The sequence below is a fragment of the Necator americanus genome, chromosome III (assembly GCF_031761385.1).
Source record: "Necator americanus strain Aroian chromosome III, whole genome shotgun sequence".
Classification (NCBI taxonomy): Eukaryota; Metazoa; Nematoda; class Chromadorea; order Rhabditida; family Ancylostomatidae; genus Necator; species Necator americanus.
Window position 1 is genome coordinate 16,862,887 of NC_087373.1, and position 26,444 is coordinate 16,889,330.

Below are 26,444 nucleotides of genomic sequence, written 5' to 3' on the forward strand. Positions count from 1 at the left end.
TTGCAGTGATAGTTCTCATTATATGTATCACCGTTGTTACGTTTTGGAGCGTGGCGAAAATTTAAAGTCAAGGCCAAGTCATGACACAAAGAGCTCATGGTTTCGCAATATCGAAGGCGTGTTGTGATGACATATATTAGTTGCCTTGTGATATATTAGACCATTTACTTCTTGCTTCTGGTCCTCTGGTGGATGATGTGACATTCATTTTCTTTTTTCCTCGAAATGTGGTTTATAAACATTATCTTCGTTCAGGAAATGAACCTATCTTCAGGTAACTTAATAGACCCAACGTGTGGCTCACATAGAATCGCTGGAATATTGTCTTACTGATTGTTATTGTTTTACTATAATGCTGTTACGATAAGCAGTTCAAGACAACTAGAAAAGAATAGAGGAAGAAATTCTCAGATATTAAACTAAAACTTAAGGATGATTTGTGTAAGAATGAAGGGTGAAGATTTTATTTATTATGTTTGCAGTTTGAGCAGTTATATAGTGGATCCATCTTCCACTAATGTTGTCTAGGATTTTTGCCTTACTAAAGAAATGTTCCGCAAATTGATTGGATCAATTAGACTAGTAAGATCAGCAAAGATATTTATGAAGTAACTGTTCTTCTGATAACTCTAGTATGATTACAGTGGTTGTTACCACAGGATTATGCATTGTGGTAGGATTGTGTCAGCGTTTGAGATGGTTTGTCAAGACTTGTAGCAAGATTACCAGAGTCTGCACTTCTTTGAATCTAACCACAGTTAACCGAATTGCGATGCAGACCCCTTCTGATAACTGTCGACATTCGGTCGTAATGAACACTATTGTTGAATTAAAATAGGGTAATGGTGGGGCTCATGCTAACCTTGAGGTGGAGAAAGGTCTCTTAGGAAAATGAGATTGAAGTGACGTTCATGTTGCGGGTCATTTTTCTGCGACATGTTTTATCGTGAACAAACAAGTTTGTAGGCTAGATTGAAATGCTTGGGCTTGTCAGAACTGGTAAATCCGTTCGTTACGCGTATTATTTCGGTCGGCGTTCCGTAGATCCTCGAGCGATGAGCAGGTCGCTAAGACGAGGGACTCGATGTCGCAAAATTGCACACTACCAACTTTGCGAAACGAGCTCACATTTTCTTGGTATGGGTTCTCCCGTTCACCTTCTTTCGGAATTGTGTATGTCCTAAGCATTTAACGAAATAATGTATTTTGTCCAGTAAAGCCGTGCCGTTACATAATAATTTGATTCTTGATATCCTTCAAAAATAATTTGTATAGTTTCCAAACTTCACTTTGTCATTCCTCTGACAAACATTTCTTGTTGCTCAACTTTGTATTTCATAATAGATCTTTTGAATTGTGTCCGCATATCTTCTTTTCAGCCTAAATTTCACAGCTTAACACTGGAAACTAAATGGATGACCTTCTTTCCGTTGCCCTCAGTGAAGCTGGCCTTGAAGAATTCCTTACCCCTGCGCCTCCGTCATCGAATTCTGTGACGCCCTCAGAAACGGAGTAAGTTGATTTATTTGAAGATTGGATTTGCTTTACTTTTGCTAACTTATTCTATTCTGCTGCTTTTTCGAACCGGCACATTCAAAGCTATTTCCTAAGTGGTGTTTGTGTAAAAAAAAAAACCTTTGCAGTCTTTACATGTGAGTAAACTATTTATTTTGAAGCATACCGTCTAGCAATGGTATCTCTCCTTCTCCGTCCGTATCATCTCCACTAACAAATATGGAAACACAACCGCAGTCCGTTTCACCCCGAGATCAGGCAGAAGAGGCGCCACAGTTAGAAGCGTTCTCCAAATCTACTTCTAACTCCGCGGATGATCATGGTATGATACAATTTGAACTAGAAACGGAAACATTTGTGGTGTTGGGTTCATCTTAGTAGTAGAGATCGTGGCTTAGTTAGTGCCATGGGAAGAGTGGATTGTATCACTTGCATAAGTGTACAAAGTTACATCATGAGCTAAACAGATCAACTGGCGCTGCCAATCCATGTGTATTCCGTCATTGTGGAGTGCACTTCGTATTTCCACTGTTACAGATTGTTTTCAAATAATTAGTCTTCTGTATGATAACCATTTGAAATAAGGAAATATAAAACCTTTAGGTTGATATTGTATTTCCAGTGACTATGTCGTCGCCTTCAACGTCAAAAGTACAGCATGTAGTTCGGACGCCCGGTGTCAACGTTGTAAGAAAGTTATCCGCACCTTGTAACTTGGTTTATAGGCAGACTAGTGGGTCTGTAAAGCCAGGAACTTCAGTAGGAGCCGCTAAACAAGTCAGGTAGTGTGTTTGCCCTTCTAGCTACTCTGAGCAAAGCAATTTTCTTACTTTCTTGAAGGATTTCTTTCCCTGCTGATTCTGGGACGCCGCAATTGTTCAAACAAACTGTTTATACTCCTGATGGGCCAAAAACGCAAGTCCTGCGACCGTTTATCAACGTAAGTCATCTCTGGTCTTCTCAATCTGAACCGGATTATTAATGCTGATTGTTACCACTACTAAGTAACATCAAATGCTTTTCAAGAATTCGTCCAAATTATCATTTCTTGATTCTACTTGTTCCCAGTATCTTCAGTGTTGTAAAAATTGCGACATTACAGTGTTGTTAGTTGAGTTTCTCTTTTTAAATTTGTGATCACGTTGCCCAGTAGTAATACTACAATTTTTGTACTTGAATTGTACCTGGAAAAAATCAAAAATTGTTGTCAGTTAAGGTTTTCTTCCTTAAGATTGTGATCAAATTTGGCTCTAGCAATGCTAGGATTTTTCAGTGTACCTAAACAAATGTTTTCCCTTTAGTGTATTTCTACGAGTACCAATATTTCTTATTCTTTGTTGCAGGAACATGGCAAGACAGTGTATCGGGCTGTACGCACGATACCAGCATCTGTAAGAGGTCTGGGCTTCAGGAACAGAACATTTGTGCGAAATATTTCTGACAGCACAGGATTGGATAGCAGCACTCATCAGCAAGTTTCCTCATCAGAATCTCCTAAGGAACCACAACGGGTTATAGTTTTTCGCCAGAATACTCCTGCAGGTTATATGTTTTCTAAATTTTACTCTTTCTTACTTTTTTATTCGGTTGGCATTTAATCCATCGAGCGGTTGCTTTGAAATATGTTCCTTCTGGAATTTATTCGTGGCTTTTTTAAAAGAAGACGGCAGTAAATGCGGCAAACATTTGACTCTAAATAGCCAGCGTTGATTACGTTTCATTCATTTCTTTCTTTAAAGACATTTTTTGCAGTTGTTGCAGAAAACAACCTATTAAAGTTCTGCAAGCTGCTAGGGACTTTTCTCTTTTATATTCTGTTTTATAGCTTACCTGCAATAAGAGGTGTGCTCAGTTCTCGAAGTAATCTTGTGCTCTTATGTCATTTAGATGCTGAAGTTAGATAGCATACTTGCACCAAATTTTTTATCAGCTTGAGCAAGCTTGTGTCCATACATGCGATAGTCGGAGCCTCTGCTGCACTCTCATCACTTTTGAACGGCTTTCGAAAGGGTCCTCAGCATTGAGCCGCACCCCATGAGCTAGATCCTCTTCACGTAAGGAGTGTCCTGCTCGCAGTTATGCTTGTGCCTTCTACGCTTTCTTTCATGTATCGTTTTCATTTGGAAGTTCCACTTTTGTTTTTGGTTGACGATGCGTTGTTTCAGGAACTGTTTTAATACGGAAGCCGATTCCACCTGGTGTGTCTCTGTCACGAACGTTTAACATATCCAACAACAGAGGAGCTGTAAGACGATTTGTTGCCCGTGAGCCCGTTGGCCAGCCTCATTTATTAACTTCAAGTGCTCTGTGGGTTGCATTTTTTTGCTGTTTACTAAACTTTACTTTTTGCTTTTTTTCGAAAAAAAAAGTCTTTGAAGTTCCGTCAACGTCAACGTCAGCATGACTCTTCCTGTTTACATAACTCGAACCAACGTAGAAACATTCACTAGCACCTAGCTAATTTGTCTTATTTCAGTCGAAACGGTACCATTTACACATAATTCAAGTAGTTTTGAAAATCCTTTTTTACTCGATGTTACACGGAAGACATACGCTCAAAGATGCACTGAAAGATGAAAGAAAGCTTATAGGAATTGTACCCACATTTGTGAGTAGTTGAAGGTGTTTAGCATGGTCCCACTTTATGTGAAAAATCATTTCTATATAAATGGAGGTAATTTTTTAAGATGGTGAAAGATAGGCAAGTTGGGTATTATGGATAGAAGAAATGATTTCTTCGCAATTTTTTTAAAAGAATAATTGCTGCAGCTGCAGTAAGTGACTCCTACCAACACTTCATTTTGTTCCCTCACATGAATTATATACTTCCAATCGATTTCAGAGTTTTAAAACTTTAGAAGACTTTTTAACACATGAGCAAATTAGATAAGCACTACTACCAAACTTTGGGTCAACGAACGAATCAACTCTAGTTTTTTTTCTTCTCATTGTCACTTCTGTTTCTCTTTTCTCAATTTTTGAAAGTTGTGGTTTCTTTTTGTTGGGCGAGCTCTCAAAATGTAAAGCTTAAAGGGCGATATCTTGTGAATATTTCCATTTACAAGGGTGTGTATTTTTAGACTAGGCAAACGGATTTGTGATATTCAAATTTCCGGGATTTTATTTAAGCAGGTCTCAGGACCATTTTTTCAGCAGTAGGATGAATATTTCGTTCATTTGATTTCTACGATTTAAAAATGTCCATGCATTTTCGATTGAATCTAAAAGCCGTTGGCCGACTCGTAGCAACTAGACTCAACGAAATTAGCATCTGTACCGAATTTAAAATATATTTGAATGGTTAGTGTTTATCATCAAAACTTTTGATTTCTTCACTTGATGTGCTACTGGCTGCCAAGATGCAACGGAGAAAACTGGAATTTGAAGTAGGGGTTAACACTTTGGAAACAGTCTTTGCTCATTTAGTTCTTCTGCGACATCTGGAAATCCTGTTCAGTGCAGAAGTTCTAGTCACTATTTCCCATCGGCCTCAACATCGGGATCTCACTTGACATCAGCAGCTCGCGCTGGGGCTGCGTTATCCAGAAGCAATCGCGGAGCGCCTATTCCGGTGCCAGTTTCTGAAGTACGACAGGCTGGTGTAAGAGGTTGGCGGTTTTAGAAGCAGATCGTATAACTTCGATAATTAACCAAACATTTCCTGCAGTAAAAACATTAGGTTATGCTTCAAGGCTGTCCTTTGATAGTTCTCATTTTCATCAGTCAAGGGACTCATTTTCAACAGCTCTCTTATAGTATTTTTTTAATTACTGCATTCCATCAGGTTACTCTGCCATTCCTGTTCGGTCAACTGTGAACTACTCATCTTCATCTCCGAATCTCACTTCATATTCATCCTACTCACAGCTCTCCACTGATGGTCTTATTGCAGATAGCGGCCTCGAACCTATCTCCATAGTAAGCTTTTCTGTTCAATCAATATTCCTATTGTCACTTTGTTTTAAAGTTTCGGACGATTATCATAGAAATATCAATCACTGGAATATCATGAACATCTCCTGACCATTACATTAGAAGGGGTTATCATTGCTAACTTATTTTACTGCATTGGATAAATTAACATGTGGTTTTGGTAGTGTGTTCTCTTATTTCGTATTTTTCAGTTCATTACCGTCATTTTATATCTTTAAATGTGTATTTGCTGACATATTATAGTTTTTTTTAGCATGCAGTTGTGTAATTAGCCGCTGTCGAAGCCGATCCTTGTGCAACTGCACAAAAGTTGAGTTGAACTGACTGCATTTAGTGGTGGTCAAGTAGCTGCACTAAGAGTAATCTAGTGCTGATATTTTTTCGCTTAGCTTAGAACGCGGTTAGGCTGTTACAATCACCAGTGCAAGTGCACCATGTAGTGGTTCACTAGAAAAGAAGGTAGGGTGCTAGGAAATTGGGGTTTATCTGCTATTAGGCTACGGCTCTGGTCGTAGTCGACCAATGTCACTGCAAAATCATGGAACGCCTCTTACGAATATAGAAGCAGGTAGATCAATTCATCCGGCGAAGCTGGATTCAGTCTTCATAGCCAGGGGACACGCTCTCTGAAACATTTCACCGACAACGACTCAAAAAAATGCTTGCACAAATTTTTTTCAATTCGAGAGACCCGCGTCATTCTGTAAGCTTGCCAGTCGCTATTCGTTATTGCGTTTTCGCGCAGCGCCGCGTTGGAATTTTCTTCAAAAATTGAAAATATTAAAAGAAGTTGAAAAGTGAAATTATGTGACAAGACAACCTTCATACGCTGGAGCAATTAGTACTTATATTTAAATTATTCAGTTTCGTCCAGTGTTATGAGTTCTCTCCTTGGAGAAATACTGCATAGTTTAAGGCGAAACCGATTAAATTAACTTCACTTGTACCATCTCTTTTCCTTCTTTGAATTGTTCGAGTGGGCGCCAGTAATATTTCCACTTGTCCCGATCACGCGCCAGAGTTGTGCAGTTACCTCTCTTTCATCGAAAGACACGAGGAACACCGAATTCTTATTTGAAACCTTATGAAAAATTAGTTCTCAGAGATCTCAGTGTTTTCATGTTTGTTTTCATGTTTTTCTAGTCTTCCACTGATGACGTAAAGTAGAACTTCGCATCCTCTCATCCGCTTGCATGAAGTAGAATATTTTTAGCATCACCCTCTCGATCGAGCGTTCAGTAATTCTGATTTTCCTCCTTGCCATTCGAAAGAGTTTCGAAGCATAGCTTAAAGCAGAAAGAACGGTAGTGTTAAAAAGAATGGTGAACTGAATGCTCCTGATCTTCTTCGCTACATCTACGATGATTTTATTCAAAGCTCATGTTGTCCACCACGTTCATTTATCGACTTAGATTCGCACAGCTAGTGCATTCGGGTTTGCCTAAAGGCAGCATACCACGAATCTGAGGTGGTGCGGATTTCAGGTGGAGTATCCGTATACGGGGTCGTAGATTATGGAGACGGTTCCGCTCATCTCTCTCTGTATCACTGCAAAGAGCTGGCCCCTGTACGGTGCTTTGTACGATGCTTTCTATTGCAACGCTCCACCCCTTGCGCCGCCTCCACCCTGCGATTCGTTGAAAATCAATTCGCACTGCCCCGATAGGCAGTAAGGGACGCTACGCGTGCAAGGGTGGCGCGCTGCAGTAGAAGGCGTCGTACAAAACGGCATTCAGAGGCCGGCTGCTTGCAGTAGAAGGCGTCGTACAAAACGGCATTCAGAGGCCGGCTGCTTGCAGTGATTCAGGGAGAGATGAGCGGAACAACTGCGGTCTCCATAATTTACGATCCCGCATACGGATACTCCACCTGAAATCCGTACCACCCCAGATTCGTGGTATGTTGCCTTCAAGCGCGAACGAAGTATCAGTGACTCATCTGTCTTCCATAACTTCAGCTGAAAGCACCAATTTTCTACATGTTTTACCGAATTCGGCTGGCATTCGTTCCGCTGCATGCTTAAGGCTATAAGGATGTTTGATGTTATGTGGTTTCCAACGTCAAGCTTCGCTTCCTGCTAAGCTATTCTACTTTTCTCAGTACATTCTCGAGAAGAAAGAAAAGAATTCTTTGAGAGTAAATTGAAAGATGGATGAATGACGTTGTGAACGATAGGAACAACTGCAAAGGAAAGTGTGATACTTGATAATTTGCGTTAATTTTTCTGTTGGCATTAGTGTTTCTCCATACACAGCAGTAATCTCGGCTTCAAAAGCCTTATCGTTTCGGTTAAATGCAAAGAACAAATGAAACGTTCTGTTTTGTCCACTTGATATTGTATTTCATTAATCTAAAACATCAGTAGTCAATAATCTAATAAAAAAAACTGTCACGTTCTAGGGGGAGAAATCCTTTATCAAAAGATAAGCGCTATTTTTTGAGTGTTTTTTTTTATTCCTGTGTGCATTCTTAAGTTTGAAAAAATTGCCACGAATCGTTCCTCAACTCAATACCTACAGCCCAGCTACCATGCAGCCGAACTGCAGTTGGAAAGGGAAGTACGAAGAATCGGTGAAGATGATTTATGTAGAACTGAGATTCCGACTTCGTACTGTGCTATTTGTGCTGTGAGAGGAACGAACATTCTTCTAGGAGAAGTCTTGTCCCTTTCCTCGCGTCTCTGGGTGGCGGTCTTGTGGAAGACACTGGAGTTGATAGGGTCAGTTTTGTGGGATAATCGATGTTCTGTACATTCCAGGCATGCGTCAGAGTTTTGTCAGTCGGAAAGTCGCTAACGACGCTATTCTGTTTCAGCTGGTTTACTTTCACCTAACTGGGCGGGTGCAGTGTAGCGGTTAGAATTTCCGCTGCCTGCACGATCGATTGGAGGTTCGAATCCTCCCTAATGCTCATCAAGCCTTTCATCCCTAATTTTACTTCGCTCTTTTGATGTTGTGTCTCAATATAAGTGGAGCAGGATGGTGGTAATTAATCAAGCGTTTGATCAAATGGAAATTCACCCCGAAAGTACAGGCGGGCGAACGTTGCTTTTATGTAATAAGGGTGTTCTCAAATTTCTGGCAAAATTGGCATTTCATATGACGTATATTTGTTAATTTTGTAGCAGGATTTTTTTGAAAATAACACTGTTACTGGTTGTGTTTACGACATCCACTATGTTTCAGTCTAATAACGAAATGCCAGATGTAATATTCGAGGATCACGATAAATCTGCACGGAATGTAACAAATTACGCGTCAGAGGTTTGTTTCAGTGTGTGGTTTTTCGTACAGAGGACATTCAGTAATTTACCAGCTCAAATCCAATATACCACTGATGAAACTGAAGATATCTCCGCCAAAAGATAAGGTTAGGGAGATCGAATAATCCTTCGAGACATCTAGTAAGGTGTCACGTAGCGCAGGTATACGCGACGCGTCTGCTAATGAGGGAAAGAGACAACGAGCAGCTCAGCGGTTGTTCGCTCACTCGCATACGTGACACATTGTCAAGTGCCTCGTTGGAAATTTTGATCGACAAGGGCATTTTTCACGTCATTCTTCAAGTTAATTAGGGGAAGAGCGTGTTCGCACTTTTATTCGTGATCTATACCCCAATCTTATGTTTTCGTGGAAAGATTGCAACATAGTTAATTTTGTGGTACGCCACCTTTAAGCATGAAATCAGGGTCGAACAACATCTAATCACCTCTTCCGATATTATCCCCCTGACATCGACAAATCTGCGAGTCCGAAAATATTTGAGAATGTTATTGCTCTATTACCTGACACGCCTTTTTGCCTCAAATGATGCGTCTTGACTTCCTAAGGTGGCTTCGGCCACGTGCCTATGGATTCCGTTCGTATCGTTTATGCTGAGCTAACAACTAAGAGAATTATAGTGTTTATTGCTTCATGCTCACTGTAATGGAACCAAACGCAACGTTTTTTTTTATTCTAGTATCTCTTCTTGTTACCCATCGTACTTCCAGATCAATCATACTCATCGCAGACCATTTTCAAAGCCTAACGAGAGGGGACGTCATTCACATCCTGCTATTGTCGGCTCTGCATCTGCTACTCTTCTCCATCACAGAGCTATGGGGCATGCTGCAAGAAGACTGCCAACTGCTGGCGCTGAAGTTGCTGCTTCTGTTGGTGCCTTTGAACATCTTGACGTGAAACGAATTCTCTCTGGCAATTCTTCCACCGCTTCCGCAACTAACGTGGGTGCTCCTTTCAATGAATATTTCTTTTTTCTATTTTATGTACGTTTCTGCAGGTTTCGATTCCGACACCTACAGCTCCGCCGAAATCTTATACAAAATCACAGAAGGCAAAAGATGAAATGCGACTAGCACTGCAAACGGCAACAGAAAAACGTTCAGAAATAGACGAGGATGTTGGTGAAGGCATCACAATTGTGTGTTTTTTCTGGCTAAGCATTTCTTGTTTAGGAAGAAAACCTTGGTTATGCGGAAACCTATGCCGACTACGTGCCGGCTAAACTTCGGTCAGGAGTTGCACATCCAGACTACGTTGTGGAAACTGCCTCGCTGAGTAGTGTTGCGCCTCCAGACGTGAAATATCAGATTAGCATCCCCGAATATGTACCATTTCTTCTTTGTATACCATCTTTTCTGTTGGTTATCCTTATTTTAAGCTCATTGACAACGGCTCCATATCTGCGCTGCAGTTAGAGGCGGTTATATATGCTTGCCAAATGCATCAACAACGGTTACCGAGTGGCGAACGAATAGGATATTTAATAGGTTTGTGTTTTTCCAATTACTTTCACATTTAACATGGAAAGAGCTAAAAAGATCAAAGTATTTCATTTATGCATTAATTAATGACATTTGCAGGCGATGGTGCAGGTGTAGGAAAAGGGCGAACAGTGGCTGCAATTATATTTGAGAACTATCTGCTAGGTCGGAAGCGCTCCATATGGTTATCGGTGTCGTCTGATTTGAAATTTGACGCTGAAAGGGATTTACGAGATATTGGTGCTGGCAATATAATGGTAAAATTTCTATTTTCTCGAAGTACTTTTTCAACTATTCCATGATGTCTAGGTCTATGCTCTCAATAAATTGAAGTATGCCAAGATTTCTGGGAAAGAAAATGGTAATATTAAGAAGGGTGTGATTTTTGCTACTTATTCTTCCTTGATTGGTGAATGCCGCGGAGCTAGAGCAAAGTATCGAAGCCGATTAAAACAACTTATTCAGTGGTTTGGCGTGGTTAGTTGCTTCTGTGTTTTGCTATCTGCTGGCTTAAAAATAGGGAATGTGACTACTCTCTTCAATATTTTCAGGACTACGACGGCGTAATCATTCTAGATGAGTGTCATCGTGCTAAAAATTTGGTTCCAACTACTGGTGCGAAACCGACGAAAACGGGGCGAATGGTTCTGGAGTTGCAGAAAGCATTGCCTAATGCTCGTGTTGTTTACGCCTCTGCCACAGGAGCGACCGGTGTGCATCTCTTCTGCGATATATTTTTGTTTTCACATAGATCATTGGGCAGCTTCCCTTCTACTAAAAAAAATTTCAAATCTTTAATCTCGTTAATATTTTCATTTAATTTTTAGAACCGCGAAATATGGCATACATGACCAGACTCGGTCTGTGGGGTCAGGGACAAGCTTTCCCTGAATTTATCAATTTCATCAACGCTGTTGAAAGAAGGGGAGTAGGCGCAATGGAAATTGTTGCAATGGATATGAAGGTAAACTGATTAAGTTAAGCTTTCTTCCGCAATCAATCGCGCAAACTCTTTCTTTCGAGTCTCTTGTTCTCTTGTATGAATAGCGCTATTTTCTTGATTTTTGCTCACAAAGAAGTCTCCAGGGAGTACTTGATACTGTTTTTTTTTCCAAGTCGGACTATTCAGCAGCGTGGTCTCTATCTCGCTCGACAGCTTTCCTTTCGTGGAGTATCTTTCACTGTGCAAGAAGTCCCTTTATCGGACGATTTTGTCAGGATTTACGACGACTCCGTCAAGTTGTGGTTGGAGTGTCGCCGGCAGTTCCAAGTTTGTAAATTCTTCTTTACTCACGGTATCAAATCACTCTTTTTTGAATTAGATTGCTTGATTTCCAGAATGTGCTAAGCGCTATGACTGGTGAGGAGCGTTCTTCCTGCAAACAATTATGGGGACAATTTTGGGCGTGTCACCAACGCTTTTTCAAGTATCTCTGCATTGCGGCAAAGGTTTGTAAGATCGGAGACGTAGTGCATGAATCTCATTCTGGCAAGAATCCCGAGCGTTAGAAACGGAAAATCCCTCCAACCATGTCAGCTGTTAAAAGAGAGCAGCAATTTACTTCGCCTACATATTTTATGATTTTCGGTTCAGTAGAATTTCTGACAACTTAAACAGGAAAGATGAACATGAGTTCTTCAACCAAAGGTTCCAAAACTGTCTCCGTTAGTTCCAGTGACTGCAGTTCAAAAATAGTTTCGCTGAAGATATTTGTTAGAGCTTTTGCAACATGTTAACTGGCCATTTCCGCTGCGAAACTAAACGTGTCTCAACACAATTAAATTTTCAGTCGACGCTACAGATATCAATGACATATAAGGAATAAAAACAACTGTGAACACATAGGGATGATTTTTTTTATTATGATATACTACGTGCATTCGTCCAATGTGAATTCTCGCATACTCACAGAAAGCATGTGAGCGTGTAATTCGCGTAATTAGATCTAGAGGTAAAGCGCTCAACGAGAAGCGACTTTGATCCGTACGTCAAGAAATACAATGGGATACAAGAAAGCAAAAGCTCTGCGAAATAACACGTGAGCGACCAAAGACATCAAACGTTGGTAATTGAACTTTCACGGGAGAACTATGAGAATTTTTGTGCACCTTTTTCCGTATGTGCTGTTGTGCCTGAAAAGAGTACAGGAGAGCGGGAGAGCAGCGCAGGGGGTATTTCGTTTAAGAGTGCCTACCACTCTATGGGTCCTACCTAATCCATGCCAATGGAGGAGGGTGAAGCCGCTATTCATTCACATTCGGTTTGCTTTGAAATACGCTTCAGAAGCCTGGATATTTCGCAAGCAGGTAGAGCCGTTGTTCGAGTGATGTTTCAGCGACATTCGTTGGGCAGAAAGCAATTAAGTTATACAGGAAATGAGACAATTCTCAGAATGATCACTGCTTAGATTTCTTCACGGAGCAACCTTCAAAAAAGAAATATGATACTACTCTTGCTCTTAATAAACGAGTTGAATCCGTTAAGCTATTCTGTCACACGATAGGAACGAAACGTAACGTTACTGTTGGGTGCTCGAGGAAGCTGGACACCAAAGGTGAAGATGATTTCTACTGTTCCCGCTTCCACCCCAAAAAAAAATTTGCTGTTTAATGTGGCGCTAAGATTTATTTTATTACTAACAAACCTAGAGCTTATTAATATACCAGTCTGAATGCCCGACATCAGACTTCTGGTGCGCGCTTCGTCCCCCTTCACTGATCAGTAGAAAGTAAGTGTTGTGGCAATAACCGAAAAACTAAATTTGCATTATTTCTAGTGACCCATCTTTCGTTATTTCGCTTTACAAATCTAAGCATTTATGAAATGATCATGAATTGAAGTGATTATTTCATGGTCTTGCTTCTAAAGGCGTTGGTACAAGACTTAAAGAGTATTAAAACTTAATTTTACACCTACATATATTCTTTCGGTACCATAAAAATTTGGAAACAGATCGAATCATGAGTTTTTCTTCTTTCTCAACAATTACCGCAGACTAATGTGCTAACATGAAATGAAATGGACGTCATCATTGAACTGATAAAGATAAGGTTCCCGATCATGTAAACTACTAGCTACTATTTGAAAAGTCCTTTGCACTCGTATTTCCAATTTCTGAAGAAGAGATATCACCAGCCTGATAAGGCAAACATACAGAGGAAACGGACAGGCCGTGGAGTGCCTAGGGGTGGAACGCAACACATCAGCTTTCACTGCCATAAAAGGGTTCACAACATTTAATTTACTTCTTGACAAATTCACTTGGAGCTATGCCTCGCGGCGCCGTGTGAACCATTTTGCCGTTTCCTGGCGTAGGCGCACGAATTCGACGCCGTGAGACAAGTCCCACCCCACTTTATGGCTTACTGGCGCAGTCGCACCAATCTTACGCCGTTGGACCCGACTCACTGCTTTCTGGGATTATAAACACATAACACACACAAAAACCCACGTAAGCCCGTTATTATAATGCATGATTGTGCGGGCCAAAACCAGGTTTACCGCTATTTCACTGTTGCAAGATTTAGATCGAAGGTTTAACATCTAATAGTACTTGGAGGAATCCCCACACAGTGCATAAATGCATCATTTAAAAGAGTACATCTCAGGATCATTTACTGAAAGTGATGCAGATAGGAATTAGTGTCGTACGTCGTGTGTGTTGTATTGTTATGGAGATGTTCGATGAGTGTTGAAAGGAGACATTTTAAGCACTTAAATTTCTAAGCACATATAACTACTGGAAAAATTAAAGCAATTTTTAGAGAGGTGTATTCAAACAGCATTCAACGACTATTGTTGCAAAAAATATATAGAAATGTTTCTAGAAATTGTAGTTTGCATTTCTACTAAGTGCAACTCTACTCTATTCCCTCCTTATGAATTCCGAATATTTGTTTTAAAGAAAGGCTCGAGAACCACTTTAACCGTCACACTGATAGCTCATTCTAACAACGCATTGCATTTTTAAAGGTGGATGCTTGCGTGCAGATGGCTCGCGATGCCATTAAAGCGAATAAATGCGTGGTGATAGGCCTGCAGTCCACAGGGGAAGCGCGGACGTTGGAAACTCTCGAAGAAATGGGTGGAGAGCTGACGGAATTCGTCTCCACTGCGAAGTTTGCCTACATTCTCCTATCCTTTGTATTTGAATTGCTGTCACACCATTTTAGGGCTGTTCTTCAAGGGTTGATTGAGAGGCACTTTCCAACTGACGTAGGCAGCATTGACATATACAGGGATTTCGACATTTCGACAGACGACCTCGATAGAAAAAGACGGAAATGTTTGTTGAAAGTCTTTTATAATCCTTTTAAAGGCATCACCAAGCGAATCTGAGGTGGTACGGATTTCAGGTGAAGTATTCGTGTACGGGATCGTAGATTATGGAGAGAGGGGTGATCCCGTCCATTTCTTCCTAATTTCCGTAAAAACGGCCCGGAAGATACGGCTTTGGGCGTTCCTGCGCGCCCTTATCACAAGGATTTCGATTGGAGCGCGCCAGCCTTGTGCACGCGCGCATCTTCCAGACCGTTTTTTATGGCATTTGGAAAGAAATGGACGGAATCACCCTTCTCTCCATAATCTACTATCCCGGATACGAACACTCCACTTGAAATCCGTACCGCCTCAGATTCGCGGGGTGATGCCTTTAAGACGAACTCCTTGTTTTGCCGAAAAAAAAAACCTATTTGTAGTCTATCGAAATGGTGACAACGATTTTATGGCGCAACTTGGATTTAGCTCGTCGGCGCTACGCGAATCGCCGACTGGACCTCGCGTGTGTTTTATTTTGTTTCTTTTTAGGTCTTTGCATACTAGGTGAACTCTTTACCTGCACGTTACAAATCGCAGAGAAGGGAATTCACAGTTTGTTGGTTGTAAACATTGTAAATCCAAGTAATACAGCTCATAAACATCCCGCTATACACGATTTTTTATGGTTGTGATTAGCTACAATTTCTACAGTTTACATTTTTGTGTGAATGAGAAAGAACGATCTCCTAACAATCTTCTTTCCGGACGATTCCTCTTCCCTTATGAAGGTCTGGAAAGGAAAGGAAAGAAAACGAGTCAGATTTATTTTGAAATTGAAATTTTTCACAAAGTGTGATAACTGTTTTTTGTTATTTTACAACCAACCACTTTTCCTCTTTGCTTTTAGTTCCTTGAAGCATTCTTTATGATCGTATCCTTTTTCATTTTGTAGTATTGTAGAAGCAGTTCAGGCGAAAAGACCTCGTCCTGATGAAGATCAAAACTCCACAACTTCATCATCGGGTGACGAAGACTATGGTGACTTGGACCAAGATTCCGGACTGGAAGAAGATGCTGATGGATCAGAAGGAGAATCTAACCTTGGTGAGATCATAAACGAATTGGATAATGCTTAACATTTGTCTATTCTTTTGTCTTCGCCGTTCTGTTTAGAAGAAGGTGATGATTGGCTGAAGGCCCTGCTGGCTGAAGCAGCTTCTTCGAGCGAGTCCGACGAAGATGATCCAAGCGCTGAAGTTCAGCTTGATAGTGGCAGTGGAAATGAGGCACTTCTTTGTTATTTATTCGAAATGTGATAAGTTTTTTTTTTTACTCTACAGCAACAATTACTCTTTTAAGAACAATGGAGGTGATCAGAAAGGAAGCGCTGGTGAAGAAGAATTCAATCCGTTTAACTGCGATTTCACAGGTGAGATTTTTTAAAATGCAGGTCGTAGATAGTATGAACTGTTCACGACCTGCAATGAATAGGTAACATTAAACGGGGATTGTACGTGTAGATGTGTGTAAAGTCATTTCTTACGAATCAAGTTGTAGCCTTACTACATTGCTATTGTATCATCTCATCTTAATATCAACATTTTCGTTGATTGTATTCTCATTTCCTTGATTATGTTCACTTCGCATATTCCGTTATTGGGTGCGAAGTAGCGATTGCAGACGATCCTTGGGCCTCCAAACAACAAGTGGTGGAAGATTCACCTAGGAAACAAAACAAAGTGAGATATGATTACTTCTCGTAGATTTTAGTGATTTTTGTGTGGTGATTATAGACGATGTCGTCTGAGGAACTGGAGGAACTTCGGCAACGTCGTCGTGCTCGTCGGAAACGTCGGAAGAAGCGCTTGAGAAGGATAGCTAGGGAGGCAGAAATGAAAAAGCGGCGAGATTTTGAAAGCGATGCTATGGTAGGTTTTGTTCGTACCTCTAAAGCAACACCAAAATATCGAGTTATGTACCGCAAAGGTAAAGTGCTAATACATACTATTTGTTTATGTTTCAAACTGGATGGATATTCGTTAGAAGTAATATTAAGCAGTGGAATTACCATCCATGGCATATTTGTAGGATATGTTGTAAATTCTTTCTCGATATTCATGAAAGGAGTATTTAATCATTCCCTCATTTTCTAACCTTTTGATTGCGTTCGAGATGTATGAAGAGTGGATTTGCACTGTAGATAGATTAGTTTACTAAAATGAATAGGAATCTGATAGAATGTTGTTAGGATAGGTGGTGTTTTTGCAAGTAGCGCATCGCCGTACAAAGCTGCAGCTTTCTTTATTCGTTAGCAAATAGACCGTAGTTGTCGAATGTTCACTTCGCTGGCTTTCAGATTTCATTCTCTAACTCATACATAGCTCTGTTTGCGCAGCTCCATGTTCACTTTCTTTGCTATGATCTATCCAATCACCATTTTTGATCAATTTATTCACTAACTAAGCAACTTCCTCGCACTTTGTGATGCTTCGCATTTCATGTACTGCTGATGAATTTTTGCTTGGGTATTTTCATTCTGGAGACAAGTTTTGTTTTGTAGTTCATTCACATCAAGAGGACGATCAAAATAGCCTAATTAGAGCACACAGAACAAAATTCATTCGATCAGTATCAGATAGTTATGTTAAGGGCCATATAACATCAGTGGGTAAAGACAAAGTCAGGAAATTCTCCACCTTTGTCACTGGTTGCTAGTGGGCGTTGTTGATCGACAACTCGATGTCGAGGATATCGGGAACAAAGTGTGCGAGGGAGGGGAAAAGCGCTCTTTCCACCCATCTCACTGCACTTGCAATCCCCTTATTCCTTGATCAAGAGTTACCAGATTGATGCACTGTCAGAAATCGTGATAGTCCATAACGCTCTGTGAAGCTTTTGAGAACGTAGTTGCTATTGTCACAACGTCGTCACACCTTTTGCGCTCGGTCAGGCTGACGCCCCTCCCGTTGCTCCGCCACAGCTCATACGTAGAATTGTTTGGTACAAACAATAAGTAAATGTTCACTAAAATTTTGTGATTATGATAGGGAAGTAGGAGATATGGGAAACGGTTAGGACTGGTGAAAGAAAACGTTTCTTTACTTTTTCCAACTTTATTTCTAAATTTGTTGCCTTATCAGAGAATATATCAGAAAAGTTCAGCGGTATTTTCCAATGATTAATGATTGAAAACTATGTTGTCGGAATCCCAGAATACTTATATGTAATGTAAGCTTAAAAACCTCGTCACTGTACACCTTAACACTCAACAAAGGATTATATTTAAAAACCAACCAACTAGCCAGAACAAACCTATTAACATTGCCTTAAAGGCATCACACCACGAATCTGGGGTGGTACGGGTTTCAGGTGGATTATGCCTATACGGGATCGTAGATTGTGGGAAAGAGGGTGATTCCGCTCATCTCTTTCTTTATCTGTATAAACGGAAGAATTCGCAGGCGAGGGAGGAGCGCAAAGGTTGCACATTCCAACAAAAGCCTTCGTAAAAAAAAACAGCGTTCGTTTACACAGATACAAAGAGAGATGAGTGGAATCACCCTCTTCCCCACAATCTACGATCCTGTATAGAAATAATCCACCTGAAACCAGTACTACCCCAGATTCGTGGTGTGATGCCTTTAATTGTCATATGATAGCGATACCGAGCAGCAGAATTGTTTCGCGAGTGGCAAGTGGGGTTCCATCCACATCTGACCCTGCAAAAAAACCACAAAGGTGGTGGTAAAAAGCGAGCTGTAAGCTGCGGAGGTTCATTTTTTCTTTCTGTTCAAGCTCATCCGTTATTTTCCGTTTTCGTTACCGATTTCGTAATTTGAATGTTCCTTGCCGTTCGTATAGTCTCCTGATGACCTCTAATCCTTACTAAGTTTTGAAGATTGCCCTGCAAACATGCTCACAGTACCCGAGGACATTTCTCAGATCGCTACCAAAAAGCTACCAGACAAATTGATTTTGCATCTGGAGCGGTGTAAAAGGATTGGTTGCGAGAAAACGGAAAGGAAATGTCACATAAAATCTTCTGAATACCTCCTTATATACAATAATGAACTATTAGAGAAAAGTAATTTTTCACGGCAGTAGGAATATTTTTTGGAAGATGACTTATTTATTTGGAAAAATTCGTAAATGTCCCATATGAACAAGAAAGAACGTTTATGATTTCATTAGTCATTATTCATTATTTTATGATTTTAGTCTTGGAAAGAAAACAGTAGTGTCTTCGCCGTTTTTTACAAACTTCATGGAAAAAAAGAGACAAAGACACTATTATTTTCATTTGAGTCGTTTTCGAATTGGCAGGTAGGAACTAGAAATAATTACTTTTTTTACAGTTTACATAGTTACACGCGATAATGTGTCATAAAGTAGAATTTAGAAGTTGTAACTCTCGTTAATGTTTTATTCTTGTAAAAACTGGAGATTCTTAAGAAAAAATACTGCTATTTTGAATGCTTTTCAGTGGCAAGAGCGTTTATAAAATCGGAATAAAAGTAGAGGGATCCTTTTGACTCCCAAAAGAAGTCTGTAGTGACTTAGCTTTTCTCCTGGAGAGTGTGGTTTAGTATGGACCTTTGCTTTTGGACTTCACCAGAAAAGAGACCTATGCGTGAAAACTCTGTAAAGTCGCATCGACAACTTTATGTGACAGGATGACTTTTTAGAAGAGCACGGCGACACAGTTCATTTCTTCCTCCCGAATTATCGATCCTTTCTCGAATGAATGTATTAACCCTAAAATGATAAAGGTGCGTGTTCATTATTTTTATAAGTTCTCTCTCTTTTAAGAAGAGAAACTGGAAGTTTCAGGCGGAGTTGTTGTCTGCGGTGGAACGCCTAGGTCCCTCACTCCCTCCAAATACTTTGGACCATCTTATTGATCAACTTGGAGGACCTGAATATGTTGCAGAGGTTTATTTTCTCTTCACTACTGGTTGGCAAACTTCGAACTTCTTCTTCATCAGTTCATTGTGGGATAAAATTTTTATTCGAAGCTACCATCACTTGCCTTTTTTTCTTTACGATCGATGTCAAACATTGATTGTACCATTTTTTATCTTTCGATCTTTGTACAACAATATTGCGATTTCGGATGGCAACTTTCAGATGACGGGAAGGAAAGGCCGTATAGTGACAAGAGATGATGGCGAAGTCGAGTACGAGTTGCGTCATGCTGGTGCTGATGTTCCGCTGGAACTAATGAACATGGATGAAAAGGACAAATTTATGAAAGGAGAAAAAAAGATAGCAATAATTTCGGAAGCTGCTTCCAGTGGAATTTCTTTACAGGTTTTTTTTAGCCATACTTCTCTACAATCGCATATTGTCTAATGCGTCATCATTTATTCTAACTGCGACTGGAATTTATGATATTTCAGTCTGATCGTCGAGCACAGAATACGCGCCGCCGTGTTCATATCACCTTGGAATTGCCCTGGTCTGCTGATAAAGCTATTCAACAGTTTGGTTCGTTGTTTTACAATTTTTTTTTTGATTTAGTTTGGATTGTGAGAAAGCGCTATAATTCTAAACTAATGCTGCAGCATGATATAAGCTTGTACGACCGTAGTTTTCCACTTGAGTTGGTTTATTAGTTTCTTGATCTAGTAAATTTTGTGAGAAAATGTGTTGATCTCTGGTGAGATTTCTTCGAGATTCTCAACTGTTTACATTGAGTAGTGTTTCTTTGAATCGTTTTCGTCATAAATGGATGATTCGACTTGCAACTTATCCAACCAAATTTTTACAAAAAGCATGCTAAGCCTATTTATTTATATACACTTTATGTTGGAGAAACTATATCTATTGAACTAAGCGTTGGTGACTGATGGCAAGAGTGAAATAGGATGCCTCATCTAGATTAGGAGTCTCCGAGAGAGATAACAAAAGTTCTAGCGTAGTCAAGTGGTATTCGTCCTTAATAATTTATGAATAAGAAGGGTAATTTAAGGACGTTGGATAATACCTAGAAAATCTCTGAAGATTTGTGAGTCAATGTTTTGTGTTTTGCAAAGATTTCAGCATTTAGTTCAAAATTATTGTGAAGGTATTCGGCTAAACATCAACAGTCCGGACATTCACATTTAAAATATTTGAATCGGTAAAGTCGATATTCCTCCTCGAGATGATGACCATATTCATGATCAGATATTGAAACCCCTATCGAGAAAGTCTAATTGAATCTAGGAGGAGAATGTTCAAGAAGTGTAATTAAGTTGGTAAAATCGATAATTCCCCTCCAATGATTGCGATGTTTATAATTAGCGTATGGTGAAAGTTCAGTTAGGAAATTACTAGTGCGTCTAGAGCGAATTCAGGAAATAATCAGCATAATCGATTGACGGATCAGTGGTCGCATGCAAAGAGTTTCTTGAGGTGTGCGCTGTGTCCAAAGCACCTGTGGTAAATGTTTGATCCAACTCGGTCTAAAAGGCGTCACCCCACGAATCTGGAGTGGTGCAGGTTTCAGATGGGTTATGACCATACGGGATCGTAGATTATGGGGAAGAGGGTGATTCCGTCCATTTCTTCCTAATTCCTGTATAAAATGGCCGGCTTCGAGCGTTCCGGGGCGCTATTTTCTACAACGAGTTCGATTGGAGCGCGCTAGCCTCGAGCACGCGCCGCATCTTCCGCGTCATTTTTTACGGCAATTAGGAAGAAATGGACGGAATCACCCTCCTCCCAATAATCTATGATCCCGTATAGAAATAACCCACCTGAAACCCGCATCATCCCAGATTCGCGGGGTGATGCCTTTAAGGGAAACGCAAATAGTTTTCGATACGAATGCACAGTTCGCGTTGTTTCTCAAAAATGTGCTTGCAACGAATCTGGTGGTTTCTTCAAATTGCTGGCTCAACAAATCGGCAGATTTATCCACATCAATCATTGATAGCAGAATAAGGCAGAGTTTTTAGAACTCGATTTTATCTTGTATAATGAAGGAAATAGCCGGGGTGATAAAGCCTCAGATGCGAACCCTTTCTCTCACTTGTCATCATTCTGGGATACATCGAAGTATAATCCAAACAAACAAGAATAGCAATAGAGTTCACCATTGATCATCGACCTCACGCACCTACGAGTTTGATAATGTTCACTAATTCACTATTTGTTTAAACAAGGATAAAGGCTAATAATCAGCGTGATGTATCGTTCCTTCCTAGATGATCCGTTCTTAGATCAGTATCCTCTGAGGCTCTTCGGTAGGGAGACTGATCCAAACTAAATATGATAGAAGTAAGGAAATAGTAATAACAAGCAAATGATATGTGAAAAAGTGTAAAAAGGATCAAAAAATTGCGGTAGGTAAGGCCTTTTGCTGAAGTCGATCAATCTGAGTGTGAGAAGATGTAGAAGCTGTAGGTCCAGGCTGAATTTGCATGTGGATTATAATATAATATGGGTTTCTCCTTCTATGTAAAAACTAATCTAATATTACTAACAGATTTATTGGTAAGAATTGAATGAGAACTGAACCAGCATACATCGGTCACATCTCAGCTTTTTCTTAAAGTTCTTTTTTTTTTGTGCGAGAGAGCTATCTCAGCCAATGTCGTTCAGGTCGCACTCATCGGTCCAATCAAGTAAGCGCGCCCGAATACGTCTTTCTCATCTCCGAACTTGCTGGCGAAAAACGGTAACTAGGCCGGGCCATAATGTAAAAAGTGATGCTCATTTATGAAAGTGTCAGGTTTGCGTCAATAGTGGCGAAACGTCTGGAATCTTTGGGAGCATTGACCCATGGCGATCGCAGAGCTACAGAAACTAGGGATTTGTCTCAATTTAACCTCGATAATCGATATGGTCGTGATGCTCTAGAGGTGCTCTTGAAATCCGTTACTGGCACTCTTAACCCTCCTTTGATTCCACCGCCAGAGAATTACAAACCCGGTGATTTCTTCCAAGGTTAGGCATGTTTTGGCTATAGTAACTTGTGACATGCCATTGTGGAGCAATATGATGGTTTACTGTCAGATATGCGTCTTTACATGGAAGGTGTTGGTTTGTTGTCGAAACAGATGAATACAAATTCGTATACTATTGAACGGGAAGCGGCTACAATACCCAAATTTCTCAATCGGTAGGTTCATTACGACTCTGCCTCGTAGAATCTTTTCACTTCCCTTACTTTTTTTTCAGGATTCTTGGGATTCCTGTGCATGCTCAGAACGCGTTGTTTCATTACTTCACCGAAATTGTTGCAGAGTTGATTGCACAAGCAAAATTAGATGGAACATATGACATGGGAATCATGGGTAGGTAGCACACATAGGGTGCATTTCAATACTTTACTTTTACGCTCCACAACACCTATAGCCATACACGAGATCATACTCGTATTACAGATTTGGGAACAGGAGGAGATCAGGTTCGGAAGTTAGAGACACGAGTATTCGTTGGAAGGGCTGAAAAGGGCGGTTTCCGTGTCGAAATGCAGAAAATTGGCGTTGAAAGAGGAGTCTGCTGGGATGAAGCATTCGCTCTGTTTAAAGAGCACAACTCGGATGAGGTAACTGCATCTGCATTTACAGCTCTTTCCTACGTGTTTTGCTTGACTATAAAGCATTACAGATGTTGCCTTAGAACATCTGATTGGAGTATTAGTCAAAGAGGGAGTCAATGCGCTTATGTTTCCCAATGCGATAGTACATGCATGTAACTATAGTCACTACAGACTATTAGTACTCTTTCTTTCACATCTATTAGATACCCATGTGCTGGAGCATTACTAGAATAAAAGGCAGAGACTGGAGCACAGAGACGCAAATGAAGGGAAATTATCCTTTTGCAATGTGACTTGGAGTAGAAAACAAGTAACATTTGATGTGTCCAACCCGTAACTTCCGTAGGACTTCTTCCTGTCAGTTGAATTTTCATCCTTTGTTAATTGTTCCTTAATGACCTTTCTTCTCAAAAATGATAAATTTCTCAAAAATGAGGACTGAACTTTTGACTGACTTTTGTACATACTACGCGTACTTTTGGACTAGACAAATACTATCGGTATTGTTATTTGGACGGAATTACCAGACATAAAAAGTGCAGGATGAATTTAGCAGCACATGTAATGGCCCAATTCTCTTTTTTTAAACAAATAGTGAATCTGTTAATATTATCACTTTCACAGATGCACGAAGTCGATGATCAATCGTGGATAAAAGTGAATAGTAGTAGTGAAAAGTGAATAAAATTGCAATAGATAGTCCTTAGTAGAGGACAGCTAAGCTAGCAGTGAACTAGTACGCAGAAGATCAATAGAGTCTATTTTCGCCGATAACGCTGTTACTCCTTCATATGGAAGCAAAGAATAAATGTTTCTCTTCAAAAGTGTTAGAAATTCTTCAGATTGTTTGATATCTCGTTCTCAGTTATTAATACCCACAGTCATTCAAAGAGTCACGACTAATTGTTTATTTTCCTTTATTCTTGAGGTAGCACTTCTTTGAGCGACATTGGTTTTGTGACATGAAGCTTTTGCACTTTAAAGTTGAAAACATTTTGGTTTTACTTCTGATTTTTTTCTTTGAGGACGGTTTCTATGTTTCTAATACTTCAAGCAGTGGACGTCAAGTAGCTGTTTTGGTCTATGGAATCGGAAAACGCCGTTTTGATAATGGGGCTCGGTACTGCTTTTTTCAATTGTCTTTGCGTTCCAAAATTAAATGGGACGTATTTGATGTAACCAACCGTTTAGACTGTACGCAGTCACTCGTCCTTCCATCGGTCGATCACCGAAACTCATAACTATGGCAGAGATCACCAAACGATTTGTCAAAGTTTTACCGGATGATGCTAAGAAATTGTGGGAGGATCAGTATGCAGGTTGTCGTTAACATTTTGCTTCCTTGAAGAGTGAATATGCACTTATTTTGTTCAGGAGCTATTGATAATTGCCATCATACATATTTACATGGGAAATGTAAAAGTGAAGCCATGGGAGTATACTGCGAAGTTGGTCGAAGGACTCGTACCTATTTCGTTCTGTCAGGCTCAGTCTTGTCTGTATGGCCCGTGGTTGAAGAAGTGCTGTCTGAGCGTGATCGGCGTGCTTCAAGAATGCAAGTGATTCGTGTACGAACGGATCAGGATCAAAAAATCGTTGGTATGCGGTGCATGTGCTTTTTTGTTTTGTTTTTACTACACTACGCAATCTTACGCAACCTCTCGAAAATGTTCTTTCAGCAGCAAAAACTGTAGTAGTGAAGTACATTTGATATTTTACAGCATTCTTTTTGCTAATGCAGACGTTTTTTTCAGGATTGTTGGTTCTTCCACATTTTGTTCGGACTTTGGTGGCTCGTCTCGAGGAGCACTGCTCTCGCTGCTTCGTTGAGGCGAAGAAAGATGAAAACAGTCAGAAATCTAAGTAGACGGTCTTTTACCTACGTGAAATGGTTGGGTACCAGGGGGACGCTAGTTTTGGACTCACCTTCAGCCTTTTGGACTCACTCAATTACGTGGATTTCACGCACATTTGCAAATTTTGACCTTTTATCAAAAGAAGCTTTAGTCTGTTTGAACGCACTGAAAGAGTGCTACCATACAAATTTTAGCCGGAAAATCTTTACTTATACTGGTTTATGCCTATATGTTATGATTGTATGTTCCTATTTCGTTTCCTGGTATGTGCTCATTGTGTTGTTGTCATTGTTACAATTCCAATGGTTGTTACTGCTGTTCAAATTTTTGAAGGTTTCTGAGCATCAACACCTTTTATTGAGACCGTTGCATATCGTGTTGACTCGCTCATGCTTAACCTGCTATGTGGTCGTCGCTGGTTTATTTCACAATTCCTTGGGTTTTCTGAGCCAGTGATGACTTGAAGTTCGTTGTTGGCCGCCATTTTGCCTTGTTTTGCGTTGTCTCCTACTTTTGTTAGTCTTCGACATCGGTTATTTCTTTTCAATGGGTTGTACGTTTCAAAATGTGAGAGAGATATAACTTTAATTTGACGTTATTTCAGATGTTGCAGCTTCATCATCGCACTGAACCATTAGGAATCCTGTATTACCTACTGAACTAACGCTGCGATGAAGAAAGTTCAAATTTGCTAGAAGACATAGAAATCTGAAAGTCGCACACATTTAAATTTTGTACGCTCACAGAATCATAGAATCATGGAATCACTGCATGCCCGTCAAAAGGAGTACTTTGTTATAATGCTGAAGTGAAGAGTTAATCTCATCGAGTCTTGGTGGACACAGATGTTTCTGGAGGATCTTTTGTAATTGTTGCCTGGAGCATTATACAGACTTCACATAGTGGAGAGTATGATCGTTGGGTAGGTCGATTTCCTTAATCAGGTAAGACATTTGAGTAAGGAGGATAGAGTGTTTGGCGTCAACCAATCCATTAGGATCCGCTAAGGGTTCAATTCAGAATTGTTTGAAGTTTACGAACTCCCAGACACATCTAATACCAATTACGTAGGGATGAAAGGCTTGGTTGGGACTAGAATGATTCCGTACATTCACAATGGAACTTCCTACTGAATGCGCCACACACGTTCATCACATTTGAGGAAAGGCTTGACACTCTGTGCGTGCGTGTGTATGTAATCACTTCGTTTTTCCATAAAGACTTGGTTCCTGATTAAACCAAATCCTTGGTATGTATCACCAGTCGCTTCTTCCAGCACAACGTATCGAACATCACCCTTCGGTCTCAACAATTGCTTGTTTTTATCTGCATTGTCGACACTAATACCCGCTTTCAAAAAAAGTTATGAGAGAAGGGCCCTTTATGAAGTGCTTTAAAGAAAAACATAATATTCTTGTTGCTCGTAAGCGAAGCAACCCCAAATCTAGTGTGCGATCGCCAGTGGTAGGAGTCGAAGATTAGCGGGAGTACAGGGAGTTGATGGTAGCAGATTCGGGTCTGCCAGGATTTTGCCTTATCTCTAAAGCCACCGCATAGTACACATAACAACATAACTTCGGATGGAGT

General features: G+C 40.2%; 1 protein-coding gene across 1 annotated transcript; it reads left to right on the top strand.

Moving 5' to 3' along the window:
* Positions 1 to 1,411: 1,411 nt before the first annotated feature.
* RB195_009833 (uncharacterized protein) lies at positions 1,412 to 24,868 on the top strand (the record flags this gene model as incomplete). The annotated part of the gene is made up of 40 exons (XM_064190560.1): positions 1,412 to 1,512; positions 1,677 to 1,837; positions 2,138 to 2,297; positions 2,356 to 2,455; positions 2,859 to 3,057; positions 3,681 to 3,822; positions 4,942 to 5,123; positions 5,300 to 5,433; positions 8,634 to 8,711; positions 9,440 to 9,673; positions 9,730 to 9,849; positions 9,905 to 10,057; positions 10,111 to 10,219; positions 10,313 to 10,470; positions 10,523 to 10,690; positions 10,765 to 10,924; positions 11,041 to 11,177; positions 11,343 to 11,483; positions 11,552 to 11,662; positions 14,187 to 14,332; positions 14,387 to 14,499; positions 14,912 to 14,994; positions 15,443 to 15,575; positions 15,645 to 15,757; positions 15,831 to 15,900; positions 16,152 to 16,210; positions 16,265 to 16,399; positions 19,157 to 19,240; positions 19,302 to 19,403; positions 19,599 to 19,781; positions 19,871 to 19,958; positions 22,059 to 22,134; positions 22,189 to 22,403; positions 22,473 to 22,578; positions 22,638 to 22,753; positions 22,844 to 23,007; positions 24,027 to 24,121; positions 24,193 to 24,320; positions 24,376 to 24,600; positions 24,756 to 24,868. 40 exons carry the CDS (start codon positions 1,412 to 1,414, stop codon positions 24,866 to 24,868), a joined length of 5,295 nt encoding a protein of 1,764 aa, XP_064048143.1.
* Positions 24,869 to 26,444: the final 1,576 nt, after the last annotated feature.